Source organism: Styela clava, chromosome 3 (genome assembly GCF_964204865.1).
Source record: "Styela clava chromosome 3, kaStyClav1.hap1.2, whole genome shotgun sequence".
NCBI lineage: Eukaryota > Metazoa > Chordata > Ascidiacea > Stolidobranchia > Styelidae > Styela > Styela clava.
Window position 1 is genome coordinate 15,013,560 of NC_135252.1, and position 21,389 is coordinate 15,034,948.

At 32.2% G+C, this 21,389-nt stretch overlaps 2 protein-coding genes across 2 annotated transcripts in view; one reads left to right on the forward strand and one right to left on the reverse strand.

Moving 5' to 3' along the window:
* Positions 1–13,311, forward strand: part of LOC120342760 (dynein axonemal heavy chain 10-like) — a 59,850-nt gene extending 46,539 nt beyond the window's left edge. Inside the window, exons 75-94 of the mRNA XM_039411726.2 lie at positions 181–314; positions 754–919; positions 1,312–1,446; positions 2,021–2,164; positions 2,615–2,741; positions 3,353–3,564; positions 4,079–4,208; positions 4,600–4,818; positions 5,370–5,561; positions 6,207–6,401; positions 6,958–7,122; positions 7,513–7,621; positions 7,757–7,852; positions 8,023–8,280; positions 9,259–9,369; positions 10,018–10,167; positions 10,716–10,920; positions 11,575–11,718; positions 12,115–12,225; positions 12,802–13,311. Coding sequence (XP_039267660.2) covers positions 181–314; positions 754–919; positions 1,312–1,446; positions 2,021–2,164; positions 2,615–2,741; positions 3,353–3,564; positions 4,079–4,208; positions 4,600–4,818; positions 5,370–5,561; positions 6,207–6,401; positions 6,958–7,122; positions 7,513–7,621; positions 7,757–7,852; positions 8,023–8,280; positions 9,259–9,369; positions 10,018–10,167; positions 10,716–10,920; positions 11,575–11,718; positions 12,115–12,225; positions 12,802–12,983 — 3,185 coding nt within the window. The 3' untranslated portion in view covers positions 12,984–13,311. The remainder of the gene's footprint in view (positions 1–180; positions 315–753; positions 920–1,311; positions 1,447–2,020; positions 2,165–2,614; positions 2,742–3,352; positions 3,565–4,078; positions 4,209–4,599; positions 4,819–5,369; positions 5,562–6,206; positions 6,402–6,957; positions 7,123–7,512; positions 7,622–7,756; positions 7,853–8,022; positions 8,281–9,258; positions 9,370–10,017; positions 10,168–10,715; positions 10,921–11,574; positions 11,719–12,114; positions 12,226–12,801) is intronic.
* A 787-nt stretch (positions 13,312–14,098) lies between these two features.
* Positions 14,099–21,103, reverse strand: LOC120342405 (lysoplasmalogenase TMEM86A-like). The gene is made up of 6 exons (XM_039411219.2): positions 20,940–21,103; positions 20,394–20,548; positions 19,351–19,472; positions 18,635–18,848; positions 16,868–17,123; positions 14,099–15,613 (listed from the first exon to the last, which is right to left on the reverse strand). Exons 1-6 carry the CDS (start codon positions 20,988–20,990, stop codon positions 15,509–15,511), a joined length of 903 nt encoding a protein of 300 aa, XP_039267153.2. The 5' UTR covers positions 20,991–21,103; the 3' UTR covers positions 14,099–15,508.
* Between the last annotated feature and the right edge of the window lie 286 nt (positions 21,104–21,389).

The following is a 21,389-nucleotide window of genomic DNA, read 5'->3' on the forward strand; positions in this document are numbered from 1 at the left end:
CGTATTTTTCAAAAATGTGTCATAAAATGTGTCTGGCAGTTCATAAAAATCATGTTATGGTTGTTCTCTTCATGGACAGATTTCCATATGAATTGAAATATTTACTAAAATTTAAGCACAAACTTAAACCTAAAATGTAAACCAATGTTGTTAGAAATACACATTATTACTGTTATCCAGGTTTACCTCCTGATGAACTGTCAATTGAGAATGGTATCCTGACAACAAGAGCATCAAGATTTCCACTATGTATTGATCCGCAACAACAAGCTCTCAATTGGATCAGGAAAAAAGAAGAGAAAAATAATCTCAAGGTAAATAGATATTGTGGTAGCACTGACACTAAAATTTCAGTCAGTTGTTTTGGATTTGTTGAGACATTATTAGAGGTGGCCTTTAGTCCAAAAATATTCTATTTTTTTTATACGAGCGCTCTGTAAAATTTTTACTATGAAATAATTTTTTGTCATTTTTAGAAGGATTGGAATCTTTCCTGTTCGTCCTAATTTACGTTATTTTTTTGCACTCTGGTAAGTGCCCCCAAACATAGTTATTTCTACCGCTGTGACCAAATAATTTTTGCTGATTGCATTGTGTGAAATTTTGCCTGAACTACATCAAGTCTTTCTTCTTACTAACTTAGTACACTTAGTCTTTGATGTAGCAGGCATATGACTGACTGGTTATACTTAGAAGCTACAGAATACAGAATATTTGTGATATAAATACAATGAACTTCTACTTTTTGTTCAGGAATCATCTTTCAACAGACCGGATTTTCTCAAGCAGTTGGAATTGGCAATCAAATATGGATTTCCATTTCTATTCAAAGATGTTGATGAATATATTGATCCTGTTATTGATAATGTTTTAGAAAAAAATATTAAAGGAGGCCAAGGAAGAGAATTTGTCATGCTCGGTAACTTCTTATAATTAGGGATATACCATCACAAGACGTTTTGTAGTATAGTAATCCAGGGGGAAAAAGTCGATGAGATGGCTTGATAATATGACTGTTAGTAGCCACTCTACCAGTCTGGGAATTACGCGCCATCTTCTCACACTGGTTGAAAGAGCAATACTAGGAATTTGTTTTTTGACCTAATGCCAACTTGTGTTGCATGGAATTTGAACTGACGTTGCCTGTTTATAAAGCTTACACTCTCATATCATACATTTGTGATTTGTGTCTGTGCATCTGCCAACTGAAGTCATTATTACAAAATTTCTAACTAACATTAAATGTCCGAGGGATATTTTCATAAAATTTCACGTAGAAACTTTTCCACCTACATTGTTTTTGATTTCCAGGTGACAAAGAGGTTGATTATGATTCCAACTTCAAGTTATACCTGACGAGCAAGTTGGCAAATCCAAGATATTCTCCTGCTGTGTTTGGTAAAGCTATGGTCATCAACTACACTGTAACATTGAAAGGATTAGAAGGTAAATTTCATATTCATGATTGTTTCAAGCTTGTTTTTCTTGTTTAGGATTGAGCCTGAAATTAAATTTTCTTTATTTTTACCGACTGATTTTTAAGAGAAGTTTATTGCATTACCTCAAGCATGATATTTTATATTCGGTATAATATTTCCATAATTTTGGGTAATCATTTATAATCAGTAATTTATTTTTCCACCATTCTAAAGCACACATTGTGAATACACAATACAAAAAATAAGTAAAATGGTACTTCAGGGTGAAGGGAGGCGCGAGACACCAAGACTGGTTATCGAGCAGAGACACCCATAATAAAATTGTTATACCTAAATTTTATTCCTTATTACATTTTGCAACTGTTTTCTCACTGCTTAGCACTCATGATACAATTCTTAGTGCCATTGACTGCCTCTCACATAAAACACAGTTTTCAATTTTGTGGGGATGATCCTATATGAGAGAGATGCTGGTAATGCACCACTCACATGCGACTGCAGCTTTGAATAATCCATTTTGCCATTTATCTCAGTGAGATTATATATTACCGTGTCTTATTAGGTTTTCTCCTTTTTTTTAGATCAACTTCTGTCTGTCATTGTAAAATTTGAAAGAAAGGAACTTGAAGAACAACGTGAAAGATTGATTCAAGAAACTTCAGAAAATAAGAAATTACTGAAAGATCTTGAGGATTCTCTTCTCAGAGAATTGGCAACATCGAAAGGTTTGATCATTTATATATCATATATATCAAGATTATACATCCGCTGCAAAAAACAGGGATCGCCTATGATCTCAATATCTTTTACATGGTACAGTGGGTTTACCATGTTTTTTGCTATTGGACGAGTCATATTTTTAAACTTAATATTTTTAAACTCAGAGTTGGGGTTGAAATAAAAATTTCAAATATTTTTATTTGGAGTCTGACTTCCACACTGGTAATCGACGGCAAAACTCCAATAAAACATTGAATTCACAAAGTATATTCAGCATACAATTGAAAAACGCTTGTATATGCCAAATTTTTTGTGGTTGTAATCTGGTTTTATCGAAAATGAAGAGTCCGATTTTTTTTCATTTTTAATAAAGAGCAGAAGTGTAAATTTTCCCCGAATCCAAAGCCATGCCCTAATGAAATGATCTTATATTTATTATAATTTAATTTTCACAGGAAACATGTTGGACAACACTGAACTGATTGAAACATTGGACGAAACAAAATCAAAAGCAACAGAAGTTACTGAGAAATTGAAGTTGGCAGCTGGTACAGCTAAAGATATTGATCAACTGAGAGATGGGTAACTTTATTTTGTACTTTATCAACTCATATCAACACAAAAGAACAGAATTTTCATTTTGTATATGTAAAAAGTAAGGTTTTCTACATTCATGTGATTGTGACTATTCTTGTTTATGGTTGTAAATTTCCATCGGATAAAATAGTTTTATCTCCGATTTGAGCATTTTCAATTGATACTAAAAATGTGGTTTGGACGATAGAGAGTTTGTTATATTGATTCGCAATACATTCAATAGGTTGAAATTGAATTTTGTTTTCTCTAAAAAAAATCAGTATTAACATCTAATAATCGTGTTAAAAATGATATATTTTATTGCTACATATTGATTGTAATATCTTGATTTCTATTATGGGCGTTTTTTATACGTATTCACGAGACTATGTGAATAATTCAGTTTGACTTTGTGTCTTTTTACATAGCTTTATAGTTCAGATTAATTACATGTATTGTGTATTCACTATGTTATTTTACTTTAATGCCAATATACCCTTGTAGTTATTTGAATGGCAAATAAATTCACTGAACTTTGCAATAAGAAAAGTCGAGTATTTCTGAAAATTGAAAGCAATTCGTTCATATAACACAGGCCTTCTTAATTTCTTGTTTAGGTATCGGCCAGCAGCACGTCGTGGTGCTATTCTGTTTTTTGTGCTTTCTGAGATGGCAATTATTAACAACATGTATCAGTTCTCACTCGCTTCATTCTTGGATGTTTTCGATTTCTCTCTTCGCAAGAGTTTGCCTGATTCTATACTCAACAAACGATTGAAGAATATCATCAGCACATTAACTCATAACATATACAACTATGCTTGCACAGGTAAAGATCATTTTAGTAGTGAAAGATAATATAATTTCCTAGGGCTGGGTTAATATTAGCTTTAGACCAAAAAATACTTAAAAATGAAGCAATAATGTGCTGCCTCTATCAGTTTTCATCGGCGTTCTCACACTTTGAATCAGGAATATATACGCTGTGAGCCTGTGAATATTATGTTTGAGGTTGCCATTTTTGTGTGTGCATCATGTGTAAAAGCCACCATGTCTAGTAATTCATTAAAACCGGGCTTTTTGATGTTGCCACATTTGTGTGTGCATGACGAGCAATAGCAATTATCTTAGGTTCGAACCCTCGTCAAGCTATTTTTTCATTCGTTATCCACCACCCTGCCCATTCTGATCAATCTGTAAGATTCCATTATCTTCAAAACTACATAGCTCTCTCTGAATGCTTTTGCTTTCGAGGAGGCCGCTATTTCTTCAAATTTTTCTGTATGTATATTTATATACTTGTATTACTTATCCAGACTAATTTTTTTCATTATGCTTACCAGGCCTGTTTGAGAAGCACAAATTGTTGTTTTCATTCCAAATGACGATAAAATTAGTTCAAGACGAAGGGAACATAAGACAAGAAGAACTCGATTTCTTCTACAAGGGGAACATTGCTTTGGAAAAGAGCAGGTATCTGCATGCGGTGTCCCAAAAATGCCTATTCCACGCATGTCCCACACTTGTTCGAATCATACAAATCTCATTTTATATGAAGAATACTTTAACCTCCTATCAAAGTATTATATCTATCCTAACATAGAACACAACAGGGATTCCGTTTCATATGCTGACATTCACCATTCATTCCGCGATACATTAACTGCTCCAAATCAGAACAGTGGGGAAGTGTGCTAAAAAGGGGACAAGTGGGACACAACATTGTAGAGAAGCATATCTGATAGCAGTCTAATGATAAAAATAATGAATTTTTTTTTGTGTGACTGCAACGTCTGCGGATACATAAATATATGGCTTGATTTTAGAAGACACAAATTAACTCAAATATTGTATGAATTTTCAGTCGGCGCAAACCGTTCGACTGGATTCCAGAACAAGGCTGGCAGGATATCATGGAATTGACAAATCTGAATCAAGAAATGTTCCAATCACTTCCCGAAGACATTGCTAAGAATGAAAAAGTCTGGAAAGAATGGTTTGATCACGATACACCTGAAGCTGTTGCTTTCCCAGGAAAATATGAAGAAAAATTAAGAGGTTTTGACAGACTCAATTTATTGAGGTATGTAGGTTATGAATTTCACAAAGTTGTGCGTCTTTAACCTCACATAATACATAGGAATAATTTATGAATATCAAATCAGCAATATGTATCTTTCAGACAGATATGTTTTCTTCTAAATTCTTTATGTTAAAATTTCTTTGCTTTTTACTAAGAACAATTAATATATGTTTTGTATGGTTATTGCATGAAACATTTTAAATGATGTATTTATACGTCTTTCTCTCTGAACAAGGCTATGTACAAGCAGCCACTGCTGAATAAGGTTGATATGAAGGACCAAAATGTTCCCGCTTCTCCATTGCCTACCCAATTTCTCACATCTCGGGTGAAGTGGTGGGCGTGGGATTTGAACCCAAGATTGTAACCTGTGAAACCTGAAATGAATGTGTATATGTATTCAGTATTCAGAAAGATGTCAGATGTGTAGCACCTGGTCACTTGTTTGAATGATGATTTGCCTTATCAGCATTCTTTCTTCGGAACCTTGCTTTAAATTCACTGTTTTAGAGAAAATTATCAAATTTAAGAATTTGATAATACTCATTTAGATGTTTCCGTGTCGATCGAGTGATTCGTGCGATTACAAATTATGTGATTAAAAGTGTCGGAGAAATCTACGTTCAACCTCCGATCATCAGTTTTGAATCAATATTCGAACAAAGTCAACCGCTATCACCAATTGTCTTCATTCTTAGTCCTGGGTCCGATCCTGCATCTGATCTTCTCAAACTTGCTGAAAGGTATAAATGGATTGCTTGTTATTAATTTTATATTAGATTATAAATTAAACATTTTCATGTTATAATTCTTGGATTTAGAATTTCCTATTTGTTGCGATTTTTACAATCAATATTGTGAAATAACAAAACTTCAATTTAACAATGACTTATGATGTCCCACTTAGAAATTGGAGATTTTTTTTTTAATTGGCTGAAATGCGATCAGGTTGTCAGTGGCAGCATATTATTTTGAAATGCCAGCAGTCAAGTCAAATTGGGTAAAGTGGTAAAAATAAATAACGAATTCCATACACTCATGTGTTGTTCAAAAGGGAAACCTTTCAGAGTATTAATATTGCATTGAAACAACCTTGTGTAGGTTGAATTTTTTATCTCACGTTCTGTGGCTTGCTCAATTTTTCTACTTATTCCTGTTCCAGCAGAAAATTATTAGCGTTTTGTAGTTTTGATTTGCTTTCATAAAATTTACTGTTCCATTCATTACCATAGCAATAAGAAGATTTTTTCAAGCTGTATTGTCTTTCTATATAGCGCTTTCAAGTTATCTAAATTTTGCATGCAAAAATGAGCAAATGAAGTGTATTGAATATTTTTCTGAAGTTAATCATTAATAACTTACCGGTACATCTATCTTCATTTAAATAGATCTGGTTTTGGAGGAAATCGCTTGAAATTTCTTGCCATGGGACAAGGACAAGAGAAAGTTGCATTACAATTGTTAGAAACTGCAATTGCTAGAGGACAATGGCTTATGTTACAAAATTGCCATCTTCTAGTCAAATGGCTGAAAGACCTGGAAAAGGCTCTCGAACATATTCAGAAACCACATCCTGATTTCAGGTAATGCACAAGTGTTTTATCTATCATTCAATTGGTTGATATATACCGGTACTCAAAATGTGTTCATTAACTATCCACATGCATCGCTTATTCTCATTGTTTATTGACACACAACTGTAAGGAAAAAGTCTAGATAAATCAACTTGGTATTTTTTGATATAATGTGTTAATTTGGTTGTTAATATCATAAACCAAAATGTTACGATTTTTAATGAAATAATATTCCCTATACGGTATTATAAGAGAAGTTGCTCAAAGCAAAGTCACTTGCACTCACTCAGAAGTAAAGAAGACTCATGTATGGAGAGAGAGTGTCTACTTGTATGCCAAGATATGCTATGACTTAGTTTTCTGTTTTTTTTTTATTTCCTTTTAAATTAAACTCGGTTTCTTGTTTAAAATATAGACTGTTGGTCATGCATTACAAGCAAATGCGGTTTGATGCGAAACTTGAAGTAGTTCATGGTGTGACACAATGGTTTTTTAAAACATGTTTAATTTAACACACTGCAAAAGCATAAATATATTTTAACACTATTTATAATTTGACTTTCAGATTATGGTTGACAACAGAATCCATTCCTGAATTTCCCATAGGAATATTACAACGTTCCCTCAAGGTTGTCACAGAACCTCCCAATGGTTTGAAACTCAACTTAAGAAGCACATATCACAAAATCACAGCAATTATGCTGGGTGATTGTCCTCATCCTGCTTTCAGGTATGTAACTTACCGTAACTTTAATGTGTGAACTCTGAATTGATCTCAAAAACTACGTGCAGGTTGCCTTCGAATAATTTTGTTTTATCGTAGCAATATATTGAAAATATATACATTTACATATGATATTTTGTAGTATATATAACAAAGTATTTTGTTCACAAATCCTCTTTTACTGCTCAACTATCTCAATCCATATTTTTTTGGGGCATACAACATCATCAATCCAAGGTTGTGTAATTTACCTTATATCTATCAGTAGCCCAGGTTTTTAGCTGACATGGCAATCATCTTTTTTTGTATATATTGGGAGAATAATAAAAGTTGGAATTTGATATGAAAGTGATTTTTGTGTATGGGTGGTTGATTAAATAATATATTATTTATTAGATCTCTTGTATTCGTGCTGGGATTCTTCCATGCTGTTGTACAAGAACGTAGAAAGTATGGAAAGATCGGTTGGAATGTTCCGTATGACTTCAATGAATCTGATCATACTGTAAGTTTCGTGATTTCAAGTTTCTAAAAAGTAGCGTTTTTTTATAATATCAAGTTTTTTAGAATACAGAGAGTATTAAATGTAAAAATGTAATCTTAGTATTACTCACATAATTTAAATATTTTTATGTTTTAGGTTTGCATGGATATATTGAACACATACTTGACCAAAGCATTTGAGCAATCTGATGACAAAATACCATGGGGATCATTGAAGTATCTGATTGGAGAGGTATATTTCATTGATGGATATTTTTATCAATTCATCGTGTACAACATCACATGCAAAAAACAAATGACAAAATGTCATATTTTCTAACATAAAATGTAATCTCCAATGCAGTCAAATTAATGCTTTAATAAGAAAATATGAGTCATATTTATTTTTATTTTCCATGCTAGGTAATGTACGGAGGTCGTGCGATTGACAATTTTGACAGACGAGTTTTGACAACATATATGGATGAATATTTTGGAGATTTCATTTTCGATACTTTCCAACCATTCCATTTCTATCACAACACTGAGGTTGATTACTATATTCCTGAAGATAAAGGAAACAAAGATAGTTACGTAGAAGGAATCGAATCATTACCACTGGCAAACACTCCTGAAGTTTTTGGTCTTCATCCAAATGCTGAAATTGGATATTATACTCAAGTAAGATTTTTTATATCATGGCTTTCTATATTACTGTTTATTTACTGCTCGAAATATATCAAATGGACAGGTTTTTAAGTTGCAATCTTTGGTCTCTGTGTTGGTGCTCACACATTGTTCTTGTTGTGTGGTCTTAAAAATTTACAGTGGTTGTTTCGAATTTGTTGTTATATTACAATGTTGCTCTGAACGTTAGGCGTGATGGCTGGCACGTTGCGATAGATGCGGAACATGCTTGCCATTGCACATCTGTCTACCTTGTATGGGTTCAAAGGAAGATTGCTGGACTTGTTGCCGCTATAATGGGGTTCGTATAATTGCTGGTCAGTTCAGACTTCCTCAACCAGCAAGTCTATGCAAGTGAAACAAAAACTTGGTTACCTATTTTCCATAGCCTAGATCAGGGCTACTCAACTGGCGGACCGCGGTCCGAGTCCGGACCTCTCGAGTATTCGATTCGGATCGCGCCTAATTCTTTATTTGGGATCATTAGCCCCACTTTTGAAGTTTCCTATTATAAAGTGACTTTTATAGTTTTGAATATATATGAAAAGAACTATAACACCATAGTAAACAATCTTGATTAGCTAATAATCATTAACCGGCCGAGGAAGTGCGCGTTTAAGGATGCTGAAATATAATTTCTGGAAAGACCGGACCCAAATAATTTTGGAGTTTTGTATGCGGATCTTTGGTAAAAATAGTTGAGTAGCCCTGGCCTAGATCAGGATATGGATGAGCTTTCATCTCCCCCAGATAATATGAAAATTTGTAAGTACTGTGTTTTGTCACAATTTATACCAAGTAATTAGGCTGGTATTATAGATATATCACCTAAATGTACATGCAATATTTAAAGTTTGAGCTGGTAAAACTAAATTAGAGTCATCAGCTGAACATATTGCTATTTTAAATATGTTAATTGCACCAGTCTAACGCTGTTGCAATTCTTCAACTTTGATGTTATTTTTCATCCAGGCTGCAAGAGACATGTGGCATCATCTTGTTGAACTTCAACCTCAAACAGGTGAATCAGGGGGAGGAATAAGTCGAGATGAATTTATCAGCAATGTTGCCAAGGATATCCAGGTAATAATTTTTTTTTTTTTTAATTTTACTTATTTAGTGTGTTATAGCAATACTGGTGATAATGAGACTTGACTCGAGACGAACTTGATTGACCTTTTTCAATGACTGCGATCATTCAATTTATAAGACTTGACTCAAACTCAACTAGTCAGCAGATAGATTTGAGCCCAGGAGTGAGCCAAACTTTTCTGCTGCATGGGGCAAGTTTCTGATAATGATGTTCCTAACTTTAAAAATAAAGCAGAGGATAAACAAATCAAAGACGTTGTTTTGCATGATAATGAATAAATTTAAATGTCAAGTAAGAGTAAAATATTTATATTATTGATAACTGCCCCCTACAACGTGCTGCTGCCCCTCCGCCCCCCAGCACGCATCTGCTTGAGTTTTTTGCTTGAACGATGCGAGTCACATCAAGTCCTTGAAAAAGGGGGCCTCAAGTCCGACTCAGTTGGGGTCATTGAATTCTGAAAATATCTACAAAAGTTGGCAACATGAGGCTTACTTGATGAAGCTTATATATGTCGTTCAACTTATAATTAACTTTCTAGTAATAACTTCCCATTAACAAGCAGTAAAACATAAACATAGCTGAAATCCAGATTTTTATTAAATTTCAATGTTTACCCTTATTTATGTTTTCCTCAGAATAAGATTCCTGCACCATATGAACTTGATAAAATTAAGAAAAACTACGGAACTGAAGTCAGTCCCACAACTGTGGTGCTTCTGCAGGAATTGGAAAGATGGAACAAACTTGTAGAACGAATGGCAAAATCTCTTGTTGAATTACAAAGGGTAAGGATAGTTAGTCAATGGTAATATTTTCTTATAAAAGGGCCTTTTGACATCAAGTACGGTAAGTTTGACTTTATTACCATACCCTTTTTATGATGCAACAGTGCATAGTTCTATTGTAACAAGAAAAATCACCATACTACATAGTCCATTGGCAGCATCTGCTTGAACCAGCAAGCAGAGTGATTTTGTATTGAAAACATATGATTAAGTGCACTTTTTTGCTATTATCGTTATGCTTTTTTAAATTTAAGATGAAGATGAAATTAGCTGAAAACTGTTTTTTGTTAAGGATACCTCAAATTTCTTGCTCTTGCTTAAATTATCGCATTTTGGACTGTTTGATTCAACAATTCAAACTACAATTAATTTTTTGGCTAGCAGTGACTGCTTGTAAAGAGCTTTGTTAAGGGCAAAATGTTATAAATATGTCATATATAAAATTCCTCTTGGCTTGGCATTAGAGAAGTTAAATTGCAGATTTGTTCTACCATCTGATCCTATATTCTAGATAATTGTCAAGAATAATTATCATCTGTTTCTCCCAGGCGTTGGCTGGTGAAGTGGGAATGAGCAATGAGCTTGATGACGTAGCCAGAGCTTTGTTCAATGGTCAGATTCCTGGAATCTGGAGGAAATTAGCTCCTGATACTTTGAAATCATTGGGAAACTGGATGGAACATTTCAGAAACAGACTCGAACAATATACTAAGTGGGTTGATGAAGCAGAACCTGCTGTAATGTGGTTATCAGGTAATAAATATGGAGTTTGATGACCATGATTACCAATTTGATCACAGGGATAGAAAGTTCATGAAATGAATTAATTGTATGCAGGCAAACTTTGAATATTGTTCTTTGAGTATTGCTCTGTGCGACACAGATAGCATGAAGCCCAATCTGCATAGATATATGAATAATAACAAAAAATTATGATATTATAATAGTATCCTAAGTGATTCAAGAGTCTTGCTGCACACTAACACAAATGAATTTCTGTAAAGTTAGTCAGACAAAACCCAATCGATTGATAGCACAAATTATAACAGTGTACTTACTTTTTAACTAAATACAAAATCATGATTAAATTACCTTGCTTTTCGAACATTGCATGTCTGGAGTGCTGACTGTACGATTATAATTTATATGAGTCAATTTTACTAATTTCAACGTAGAATTAGCATGGTCGCTTTTACGGGGCCCACTGCAGTCGCATAGGTGATGAAGATTGGATGTTAGAGATGCTTGATAATAGTCAACCACATGATTATCTCACTTAACAATTTCAGTGTCTTAATTAGGCAATGAAACAGAGGCAGTTTTTTTCCAAGATAAAAAACTTTCTATCAATGTTGATTTATTTTACTCTGAGATGTCTCTTTACAATACATTGCAAATTATTCACAGGCCTCCACATTCCTGAGTCGTATCTGACAGCATTGGTACAAGCAACATGTCGTAAGAATGGTTGGCCCCTGGATCGTTCAACTTTATATACCAATGTAACTCATTGGCAAAACCCAGATGAAGTAACTGAGCATGCACATCAAGGTAAACCTATTAAGACCTACTAAATTTGAAATAAATGATATTGGGAAGATATATTTTTTACTGACAAAAAGTATTCTATTCTCTCAATGACAAATAAAATTAGCCTCGTTTTCAATAAAAGCAAGATGCTTTTGCTCTTACAACTAAATGGTCTCTTGTGTATTGTATTCAATGTCTTGACATCTCAAATATAGAATAATAGTTCAAGTCTCATCTAAGGTGTAGATAAATTTTGAAGGGCTATGTTAAGAGGAAAATAATTTTTGTCATGTGCTTGAAGTCCTTACAAAGGCAGATGAAATTTCTTATATATATTTCGACTTATCTTGAAATCTAAAACATTGAAGCTTACTAAATGCAACATAATTCGTAAATATTAAAATTTGTTATTTTCAGGATGTTTCGTGACCGGATTGTATCTTGAAGGCGCAGCATGGGATATTGAGAATGGTTGTCTGGAAAGACCGAGGCCAAAACAATTAATTCAAGAATTACCAATTTTAAAAGGTAAGTCATGTATAGATGGCCTACAAAATATGAATAAAAATGTAATCATATATTGGTAAAATGATTGCTTGCTACTTTTACAATTTCTTGTGGGCTGGATGGTTAAAAATGGCGGCATCGCAGGTTAAAACCTTGGGTTTAAATTCCATACTCACCACCCCTGGTGAACCATAAATGTGTTAGGCTATGCAAAAACCTGGAATATTCCGGTCCTCCCAAACTATAGTATCTCTTTATCTGGCCATGCATGCTCATGCAGAGCCTTATTTGGAACAAAAGGTGTATAAAAACTTTCCTTTAATAATTGTCTTTACCATAATATTTTTAAAATCTTATTTCTCGTTTAGTATTGGCAGCGTTATCAACTGAACAGATATCAGTTAACTGTTGAATTATGTCACAATGACAACACATTTTGAACAAACGGTGTATAAAATTCTTGTTTAAAAAATTTGTTATGCATAATAGTTTTAAAATCTTGGCAAGCTACTCCATGAACTGCACAGATATCAGTTAATCTTGAATAATGTCATAATGACAACATATTTTAAAATAGCAAAAATATTGATTTTTTAGTGATTCCAATTGAAGCTCATCGTCTCAAACTTCAAAACACTTTCCGTACGCCTGTGTATACAACATCCATGCGTAGGAATGCTATGGGTCAGGGCCTTGTATTTGAAGCTGATCTACACACAACTGAACATATTTCCCATTGGATTTTACAAGGAGTTTGCCTTACACTTAATTCGGATTAAGTTTTCATGTGTGTTTGTATTCATGTATTTGTAAGTTATAGATTTGAACAATAAATTTTCATATTAGAAATTGCTTGTAATATACATCATTTTCCAGCAAAGGAAAACTCTAAATAAAAACGAATAGTCTATATGTGCTCTGTGAACTTGCGGCAGATAACATTTTGTAGCTTCCCTTTTTCTTCAAGCAAGTCACTGTTTTATATTAGTTGCACATTATTGTTTTTTAATAGAAATGCAACAACGGATTTCTCTGTTTTCTTCAGCGTTCATTATTTATATATTTTAGAGCTTTATATTGTATATAAGATTTATATTTTTACTTGTGAAAAAATAAAAGTGTTGAAAAATGCGTAACTCAGCAGTTTCATAATATCTAGTTCAACATAATTACAGAAACATAGCAAGCTTATATCGAGATCCCATTTCTAAAATTATGAAAGCGATGGGTCACATGTTGAGTTATGAAATTATACCACAGTTAGATCAGAATTACACAAAATAGTGTTCACAGCAGCTTTGTATCTTAAGTAATTCTTGTAGAGTTAGCAAACTCAATAAGGCAAGCTGTTTCCAACCAGACGGCCATAGAAAGATTAAAGGCAGCAGTAAAGTATCCGCCATTGTGATCTACCTTATAAACAACAAAAATGAGAACAACGCGATAATCCAAGCTACACGATAACACAAAATCTTTTTCATATAAATGATCAGGTTTATTTCCCTGAAGGATCAACATTTATCGTTTAATTGAGCCCAATGGGAGTTTTGATATTGTTCACTTCTGATTAGATTATCCACAAAAGAAGTTTCTAACAAAGCACACCGTATATCATCTTCAATCAAGGCAATTTCTGCTGCAGTTAAGATTAGAAGCATTGTTTCTAGTAGACGCCTAAACATTAACTAGTTTTATTTCAAGGGTCCACCAGTTTATACCAACCATCAAGAAACCATTTTGCAAAGCTTCACCTGACTGATGCATTTCAGATCTGTGTTTGCGTATTTCGTGACTGGGTTACCAGATCGTGCAAGTATGATCATAATCGATTGCAGGAAGGACGAATATAACTTGAAAAATCTAAGTAAAACCTGAAACATTATAGTAAACAAAATACATTGCCACAGCTATATTTTTTATTTCGCACTTTATTTACAACACTGAAAATGGCAAGACGGTGTAGAAGTATTATCTACTTACTACATAAATACAGCAAAGAATAATGAAAGAGCAATAATGATGTCAACTAAAAATATACAACAAAACAGTGACAGTTAACATGTATATATATATATAAATTACATTGTTCTACAAGTTGATTGCATTCATTGGCAATTTGTCTACTCTGTAATTTAGCATTGTGTGATATTCCGGGAACGGTATTTTGGTATCAATATTTTTCGGACAAGACAACAGCATACGGCAGTCAACGTAAGAAAACGGCACATATCTTTAACAGCTAAAAATGGACATACATGTATATGCAGTTAACAAAAGACTTTGTTCTTTTATGAGATATTTGTGAGCCAAATAACAGGCTTAGAAAGTTACGAAAACTACTGGGCAGGCTCCAACTAATAAAACTCTTGACCAGACCCATTAAATAATTATTATAAGATGAAATGAAATAATTTCAAAATATCAGTGATGAAGAGGAACTAATGATAATTTGACTTGAAAAATTGAATGTGGCAGTTCGATGGGAACACATTTTTTTATACATCACAATAAATATATTGATAAACAAAATCAAACAAAGGGGCACATTATGAATTGTGTAATGAATATGAAAGCCGAATAAGTTCGAAATTAAACTTTATAAAAAATTTGAAACTAATTCAAACATACTCCATTAGTATTTTATTGTTAATACATCAGTGAATTGTAAAAGACACACAGGCAATATCAATTTACGAGTCAAAGCACCTAAACTTCAGGAAAACAAAGGAACAAACTTCTCAAAAAACCAGTCAAAAACGCCTAATTTAGTCATTTGTAACACACTCAAAGCAAAAGGGGTAATAAGTAATAGAATACAAATATGATGAAAATTATCTGAGGGGCATGTATCATTCAAATTCAATTTTTGTTACTTTCTATGATTTTTGTGTTGTGAAAAGACTATATTTTGAAAAAAGAGGATTGGTAATTTTTAGAATGATATATTGCGTGACAGTGAATGAGGAAACCAGAATCTTCAATGAAATATCATAATGTTAATAAGTTTTTTTTTTCAGCCTAATTTGAAATTCCTTTAGTGGCTAAATTCAATTACTCCACAGAAATTAATCAAGTGATAATTTTTTAAAAAAAAAATTGGGATTTTTCGTAAAAATATTACGATTTAAGTACAGCGATCCAGACAAAAAATATAGCTAACCGACAAATTAAACTTCAGATGAAACATTCAGAATAAATATTATTATGATGAACATTTACGAAAATAAAGAAATTATGAATGAAAAAGTTAAACAGCAAATATATATGTTTGCACATAAAGTTTTTTTTACAAGAGTAAAGCACGTTACTCAGATTTAACATGGCATGCGACGACATTGTCAGAGGTATCACAATTCACAGTAGATTGATTATCAGTGTGGTTTTCAAGATGTTCAGGTTTGAGGTCACCCTGAAATAGACAAGATAGACATGAGATTTTATTTGTCGGAATGGCATGAAAACAATCAGAGATAAATATGAAAACCTTACTTGTATTAGATGCAATATAGCACACAGGTTCAATGGGGGTTGCGGTAAAATCTTTTTTTACACTGACTTATGGTTAAACAAAATATTGGTCAAATTTGGAACCAGTATTGAGATCCACCATAACCGAAATAAAGCCAAGATTCAACTTTTGTGCGATAATATCGGTCTCATTATTAAAGGTATTGTCAATTTTATTACTATTTTCAAATCTTTGCTGTATTATTAAATTTTGATTCATTTTTATTTTAGTTTCTGGGGGTCATGAAATAATTTGGTCATGTCAAATGAGTTGCGATGAAAAAGTTTGAGAACACTGCAATATAGTATAGTTAACTTTGTTTCAATTTTAAAAATGCAAAATAGTTTTGTAAGTGTATAATATAAATTCACTGAACGATCAATCAAAAGATTTTTTTTTCATAGGACGTTTCACCGATAACAAGCTTTTACAAGCCAACGCTAATACTTTATACAAGCACAGCTTGCCTTCTGAAGGTCACAAGTACTTCCGTATAAGAGTTACATAACTATATATAGATTTATCCTTGCGATTGCGACAACGAGAGATAACAGTTGACAAAACATGCAGAGCACTGTTAAGAAAACAGATTCCAGAAACCGTAATTCCTTTAGGAGAGTTCTTTGATTTTAAAAAAACTATAGAGCAATCTGAGATAATCAATATACAGCGTCAATCCTACTATATACTAACCAATTATAAAACCTAATTCTCATTCAACTAATCCATTTCCCCCAAACCATTACGTCAGGTCAGGAGTAATTATATAAATCTACTATGAAACCGAGTCAGAATGACATTACTCAAATGGCAGTTAACCTTTAATGAGATGTTTTAAAGCGATGAGGTCATTGACATACATATATGACACAAAATATAAGAGTTTGATGAAGATAAACATTATTGATTTAAAAAGAATCACAGCTTTAGCTGACTGTCTGACATAAAGATCAATATTAAAGCCTAATTAGAGGACCTTAGAGAAATCAAATAGTATTTGCAAAAACCTTTTTACAACCTAGCGATAAGTCACTAATGAGGGTGCATAACTGATTGGACACCAGCGCATTAGAATAACAGAAATTGAGCCACTTGGATGATTTGAAGTACCAATCATACATATATGAAAAACTCTGTAAAAATTATTACACATACCTTTTTCTTTGACAACTTACGACGACGGATCAAATCAACATTTCGATTTTTCACAACACTCAAAGCGATAGCCAATTGCGCCAGGTAGTAGGTTGTCATGACAATCCATCGCTGGTGTGTCACAGGTGAATGGAAACGATTAATGGCAAGACAGCAATCAGATATCAGAAATAATACAGAACCAATACATGCAACAAGATGAGTCCATTTCTTGTGACTGCTACTTGTAACACCAGCTTTGAGATCACTGAGATTTCTGAAATAATTGTGTTAAGATATGATAACTGATAAGAATGAAGCAATAAAAATGATAACCAAGCTGTTTCAAATATCAGAAATTTAAAATTCTAAATACCAGAAGGTAATAAACAAAAGTCACTTAAAATGCTTCTTGTGAAACATAATTAATAAAACAAGTTTAAATATTTTATCACAAATATTGATTATTAATGCGCAAAATACATATGTAGCGTAATCTTACGAATACTTGCCTATCAATAATATATAACTTGAGCCAGATTATACCAAAAATGGTTACTTAAATATATCTCATAATCTAGTTCCTAAAAACTTGTGCATAATATTTGATGAATGATTCATTGAATAACTATGTATAGGTAACTGAGGTACCAGTACAATGAGGTACCATTAGAAAAACAAAAATTAAAACTGTTATTAATTAATTAATGTTGTGATTCAGTGAATAACAAAATAAGGTAACCATACAAATGAGTGAATTAGTTTGGCCAATAACAGACCGCAGGCCAATAGTAATATCACACTTTATGACTTCCGAAGCATGACATCCTCTGAAACAGCTGTTCACAACACAATGGGAACAGGATATGCAGCAAAAATTGGGACAGCAAATATATATTTTAAATCAACAGTTGACTAACCACGAGAAAATCATTTCAAAATCTTATTGAAGTTATTTTTATAACTGCAATTTACAGTCATTGTAATGATTTTCTATACATACTCAACTTTAACAAAATACCTCAACTATTACTCGTGTTGATGAATATTATAGCATTGCTAGAGCATATGAGTTTATGGTTAACTTAGTTTTTCCACATTGTGGTTTTGTAACGAATATAATATATTCACAATAACAAAGCATTCTGCAATTCATTCTAACGAATGTGTGAGATACTGGAAATGTGCTATACGCCGCAATAGTTTGGCAAAACAATCCATTTTGATTCTGAAGCACATGTATATCAGACTTGTAGTCTATTTTAATAACATCTTCTGTCACTGTTGATTCAACCAACTGCTAAGTACTTCATCACATTCAAAATAGATTTCTACTATTTCATTACTGTAGCAGGCAGTCTATGAGATCTGTAGGGATTACAGACCAATTATATATAGGTAACCTTCAATTTATGTAACTAACTGAGCTAGTTAGTTAATGCAAATTAGGGTTCACATTGAAAAAGAAACCAGAACCTTGACATTTGGAAACATTATACCATACCTATATGCAAATGAACACATTTTCCTCCTGCCCTTGGGAGTTTTTATTATTTATACTGCCTGTTGGAATATTTCGATAGTGTTTACTTAATGGATTTGTACCAAATGTACTATGATTTATGATGAAATCATTCTTGGATGACCCAAAGCCAAGAAGGAATTTGAATATTGTTGAATAATACTGACTGCACTGAACCAGTTATCTCTTGAAAATGAAACCGTATGCAATAAGCACAATTTTCAAAACCAGATTAGCATATTTCACTTCAGAGTATAATATTGTACCTTATTTTTGCTACTGCTCTCCAATTCATTCCAACAATAACCAAAATGTATCCTAAAACCGAGAATTTAAGCACAGTGTCTGTCAAGCCAGCATAAATATACCAGTAGATGGCAAATCCAACACAAGACAACAAGAGATATATTTGAGGACGAAGTGGTCGAAATCCAAACGCAAAAATGTACATAAGATGAGCAATGCCAAAACAAGCAACACCTAAAAATTGAAATAAAATTTACTATAAATATTTATTATACACTTACCGCCTAATGTTGATTGCTACGATAACAAGGACCCAAAAAATAGAGCATAACGATATACAACTAAAAAAAGGAAACTTGAAAGAAATCGATTGCATGAGGAAACCACTATTTTTACTTGAATAAAAGTCAACATGGCAGGGAATATTACAACAATTACCTATAAACACTTGATTCCATTATAAAAAATAATTTGAAATGAAAATTTAGGAAACCACCATAAGCATGAGTTTACGAAAATATGTCGGGAAATCCACAGGTAAATTTTTCATAATCAGCAAACTTTGGTGTAAAACAATGAGCTACAAGAAAAAATGAAAAAAAAAAAAATTCCCATTACATAGTTTCAAAATTTTCAAACTGAGCCATTGTTCATAAAAGTAGGAAGAATTCAACTGAAAGGTGTGGGAGTTTCGCATTTAGAATCCTACATCCAAACACACACAAATCATTCCTACCATGTATAAAATATCCTTCATCAGTATAAACAAGACAGAAGTCTCCAAGCGTTGAAAGTAATAAACCAGCAAGAATTCTTCTTGAATATTGATGACGGGAAGTAAAACCAAAACCATCAAACCTTGAAGATATGAGGATAAAATAAAAATTTCAACATCAAGCCTTCAACAATGACAAGGCCAGTACTAAATCTCTGCCCAATAAACAGGTAAAAGCAATGCCCCCAACACATCAAATAAAAGATTAGAAATACTCTCAAGCAAATATACAAAATTAGAACTAAGATAAGATTTATGTATAATATTGCCCAGCCTTAAAGCTTATATCAGAATATCCAGACTGAATCATGATCGGAATAAAGATGATGCACATGAAATTTAGTACTTGTCTTATTGTATTAGGTTTTTCTGAATAAAATATAACTATGATATGTTTTCATTAAATGTGAAACAATATACCATAACTAAATTCATATTTATATGTATTCATAATTACGGTATATATATATTACTTTTTCGAATATGACCTTGATATACTGAATTTAGTAGATATGAATATATGTTTTCGTCAGATGAAAGCTGTTCAATAAATTGTTACTAACAAATAAAATAAAATGATAAAAATACCATTTTTAAAAGTAACTGACATGTAGGATAATCACAATTTGTAAAAAAAATTATAGAATTATTTCATGCAATGACTCAAGTTGATACGCAACGATGACTCTATTTGCACTCATGACATATAGGAATGTGCATACCTTTATATAGTAACAATTTATGAATTATATACGTATTGATTTTGATGAGTAACTAATAAGACTTTTCAAATAATTTTTATCGGAAATATTTAAAGTCCGAACAAATTGATAAACTATATCATCAATTCCAAAGTAATGACTCATATTTGAAGATGATTTGAATCAATGAAGTTTATTGTATAAAATATATATTAATTAAAACAATAAAATTCAATAGGCTACTAAATTATAAATGTAAATTTCCTTACAAGCTTCAAAATTTTGATAAATAAAAAAACTTACCAAAGTACGAAAATACATAAGCTAAGCATTGGCAAGCATTTCAATATAGCAACAACGATGTTGGGTGGATTAATTTCAGGTACAAGAACCATATATACGCAAGCTGTCTTTAAAAAAGGAACAAGACGAGGTCCAAAGTAGGTAAATTTTGTGTGCTGAAAAAAAAATAAAGCAAAAATCATAAAATGTTTATATATATTTAAAAAAACAGATTTGATATTTATATTTTATATTACTAGTTTCAGAAGTAACATATAACTTAGATATAAAACTATAAATCTGAATATTTTCATCAACAATTATTTGATTTTTTTTTTCATTATTTTATTTTACATAGATTCGACCAATAACATATACATTTAATGAAATGTACAACAGATCGATTAGTTATATTATATGTTTCAACTATATCAAATTTATTATCATACTGTCATCAAAGTAATTAAAAAGCATCATCGAACCAATTAAAAAGCAGATGTAATTTTTATCTTAACTGTCTTAATGTGTAAATATGGAATAGATTCACAGAATACAAGAATATTTTACCTTGCTATCAGCACAAGTAGCATAGTCTTCATCAGATGATGAGCATGCCATATTGCAGAAAAATCGCAATCTAAGTTGAGTCTAATTTCTATACTTCACTCAGTATTTTGATATTATATCTTACAGTCTTACCAAGGTTATAACTTCTAGGTGAAAAAATGAAAGAAATTTATTATTATCACTATTTAGGTGGATATAACTTTGAATTGAGATTAGTGGTGCTACGATTACTGGATTAATTTTGTTATCCAGCTATTATTGAAAAGCTTATCTAATACCTGAATATCATTTTACACAGTAGTGAAGTAATGATATCTTTGAAAAGTGCCCAGATTGTGAAATAATACCATTTGCTAGACAAGTCATTAGAGGGGTGACATGTATAAAATAGCTTAATGAAGAAAAAATTTTTTAATATTAAACCTCAGAACTTTCAGTGGTGAAATGGCC

Bases quoted from the DNA above. Each gene is read 5' to 3' on its own strand.
- LOC120342405 (XM_039411219.2), bottom strand. From the start codon at position 20,990: ATGGCATGCTCATCATCTGATGAAGACTATGCTACTTGTGCTGATAGC. The intron at 19,473-20,393 runs GTAAGTTTTTTT...CATATCTTCAAG, and splicing joins TTATGTATTTTCGTACTTTG to GTTTGATGGTTTTGGTTTTA. The intron at 17,124-18,634 runs GTACAATATTAT...CAATTATTTCAG, and splicing joins AGAGCAGTAGCAAAAATAAG to AAATCTCAGTGATCTCAAAG.